The 3,234-nt window shown below is 37.4% G+C and overlaps 1 protein-coding gene across 1 annotated transcript in view; it reads left to right on the plus strand.

Moving 5' to 3' along the window:
• Positions 1-3,234, plus strand: part of UNC13C (unc-13 homolog C (C. elegans)) — a 131,170-nt gene that overhangs the window by 108,371 nt on the left and 19,565 nt on the right. Inside the window, exons 25-26 of the mRNA XM_009078702.1 lie at positions 1,253-1,402; positions 2,703-2,826. Of these exons, the coding sequence (XP_009076950.1) occupies positions 1,253-1,402; positions 2,703-2,826 (274 nt within the window). The remainder of the gene's footprint in view (positions 1-1,252; positions 1,403-2,702; positions 2,827-3,234) is intronic.

Below are 3,234 nucleotides of genomic sequence, written 5' to 3' on the forward strand. Positions count from 1 at the left end.
TAGAAAGATGGGTAATGTCAAGAAAGTGCATTATTTTGGCTCTTGGGTGCATTGGTCCCAAGGATTTACTTGAGCACCTTCACTAGCAGCTTTGTCTTGATTTTATCCAGGGCTTTGAAGTGTGTAGGTGAGTATAATTCCAAGTGTAACTGGAAAAGTTTTCAATTATTCCAGTATTTTCACACAGAGATTTGCATTCTCTTTTTACGATTAGCCATGTCACTAGAAGAGCTTACTGCCTAATTATAATGTTTCATCTCTCTCATAGTAAATTCTCTTTCACTTTCCTTGAGTTTAATCTCTGCTGTTTATCTTTTCACCTTAACAGGCCTGACATATTTTTGGCCTCTGTTTTGCATTTCTATTCATAAACTAATCCTAAACCATTTCAATTCATCATAAATCAATCCGTAAACCAAATTGCCTTGTCGCAGAGACTCATTCTGCCTCTGAACTGATGACTCTGATTAACTGCTGTTCTGCATTGTATAATATATTGACCAAAGACTTTATCACATCAATAGCACAATTAGTTAGGAAACAGTTCAGTTTTCAGGAAAGCTGAACAAATACAAACTTCTGAGGAGCAAGAATATGTTCACAGTCACCTTGAACAAAGATTCCTTCCAGGAGGAAGAGACTGAGTACTTCTAAGCAGGGTTTTTTTGCAAAAGGATATTTTAAACAGTCCAAATGTTTTAGCTCTGTCTGGTTGCAAAGAAGTTAGCAAAGCTTCTGATTCCACTGACTCAGTGTGAAACCTGGAAAAATCCAATTTGAGTCAAATGGGGCAAAATCAGGAGGAGTTTTCTATTTGTCTTCAAGAAGAATATCAAAGATTGGCTCATATTAACCATCAAGAGAAAAGTGATTTATCATCACCTCTTCCTATTGTCCTTTTACACCAAATAGAAAAACTTGATAAGTTGTTCCTAGCTGGTAGTCAATCATGCTTTAACCTGGATTCTGATACAGCTGTTGCTTTCAGGAAATGAATACTTGGCACCCCTAAGGGTATGAAAAGTATGACAGAATTGAAACAAGGGGGGAAAAGATAAAAACACTGCATGAATTAGTTATGTGAGCTATGATTCTTAGTAGACATTATTTTCAGACTGTAGCACCACAAGATCTTCATTTATGATCTTTGCATCAGTGCAGAAAAGGTTTAAACCTTGGTGAAAAACCTGATGCAAAATGATGTTTTCTATCCCAGAATTCTTTCATACTCCTTTTTTTGTGTTTCCTATAGTTTCCAATTTGTTATTGAAGATTGTGTAAGACAAATGAGCAATGAACTGAATCAAATGAGAAGCAATGGGAATGCAGCAGCCAATAAGAACAGTGCAGCCATCGATGCTGAGATTGTGCTTCGGCCTCTCATGGATTTCCTGGACAACACGTAAGTCTGGCAGATGGGTTTGTGTGGCAGATTAGGAACTGGATGATACAGTCCAACATACTTGGTTTTGCCCTGAAGGATTGTTAATACATAAGACCACTCTGTAGTGTTTTAACATTTGTGGTAGTCACATGTGTGCACAATAGCCTGTTTACTTACACTAAGCAACATTTATATAAGCTACATATTTGCCTCTCTGTGTCATGTCATGTTTGGAGTTATTGCAAAGGAACTAGTGTATGGTCTCTCCTCTACACACTGTGTTAGAAAGAATACTGTACTGAACAAAAGTAAATTCCCATACTAAAATTGTCTGCCATTTGTTCTCAGCTGGCAGACAGTGTCCCACTGGTTATTAATATGCTTATTAACACTTCTGTGTCCCTATAAACCTGGTCACCATTTAAAGAGCAGCTTTTTTTTTTTCCACTTGGTAAAATGCTAAATTTTGAAAAGGTTCTGCAAACTCACTCTTGCCTCTGAAAGTAAGGGCAACTTATCTTCTGATCATCCAGCAGTAAGAGGATCAGGGGTTCTGAAAGACTATATGCACAGAGACACATCTGTAAGCACTTTGCTGTCTCTGGACATGTTGTTACTGGTACTTGTGAAACACCAGTGGCCTTTTGTTGGAAGTGACTGTGAGAACAAGCAGCATGGCACTGATCCCATGCTTCAGGCCTCCAGTCACACAGACATGAGTTACATACCTTTTGCTTCCTTATTTATATTTTCCAAAGTGAAAGACATTTTCAAAATGAAGATGGAAAAGGTGCTCCATAAATTTAATTTTACTGGTAGTAATAGCATGATCACACAGACATGTCAGTATACAGAAATAAATGCTTCCAAACCAGAGCTGTGAATTTGCTTTAGATGTCAGCACCTAGTTCTACATCCCAGTAGAAATATAAAACAAGGGAGACATTTGGCTTTTATATTTAAGACATAAATAAATTGCATATCACAACTTTAATTTAGAGGCTTGGGAATGCTAAATTGTATCATCCATCAAACTTTATATCTCATCATCATTTTGCATTTTCAATAAATATACATCAGTGATATACTAAGCATTAAATTAGATAGTGGAGATTTGCATGATTTGGTAATCTGCAAGCCTTTTTTTAACCAAAAATATTTACTGATAATAATGCAAAATAACTAAGCTGCTGAGAAATCTTTATTGGTAGAGAAAAGCTAAACCATAATGGCCATTAATCTGAGTATATAGTGATATAGCATGTCTGAAGTCTTCATGCTAGTTTTTGTGACTGGTTTGTGTTTTGGTTTATTCCAGTTTAAGTGTCTCTGCAAAAATCTGTGAGAAGACAGTTCTGAAACGGGTTTTGAAAGAGCTCTGGAAGTTAGTCTTAAACAAAATAGAAAAACAAATTGTGCTTCCACCACTAACGGACCAAACCGTAAGTGTCCCAGCAGTAATTCTCACACATTATAAAGGATTGTAATGATGTGCTTGATCAGGTGTTTGTCACAGGCTCTGATACTATCCTTTTCTGTACCTTGACCAGAAGGAGTAATACATGGCTGTATGCAGTGTGGTGCTGTCTGGTGTTTCAGAGTTGTGTAGCTAGTTTGCTCTTAGCTGGTGAGGAAGACCTTGTTCTTTCATTTACTGCCTGCCCCAACTCAGAGCAGTTTTTATGAATGCAGTCAGGTGAAGGAAGCTGAATCACTGACTGTGTAGTGTGCTTTCATATCAGGGCTTTTAAGTTTGATTTCTCTTCATTGTGCACAGTAACACAAAGAGTGTTCCTTGCCCTTTCCAGTTGCATCAGAAATTCATTCACTTCCATTTCCGCAGGTCCCAG

This window comes from Acanthisitta chloris, unplaced genomic scaffold, assembly GCF_000695815.1.
Source record: "Acanthisitta chloris isolate BGI_N310 unplaced genomic scaffold, ASM69581v1 scaffold1307, whole genome shotgun sequence".
Taxonomy (NCBI): Eukaryota; Metazoa; Chordata; class Aves; order Passeriformes; family Acanthisittidae; genus Acanthisitta; species Acanthisitta chloris.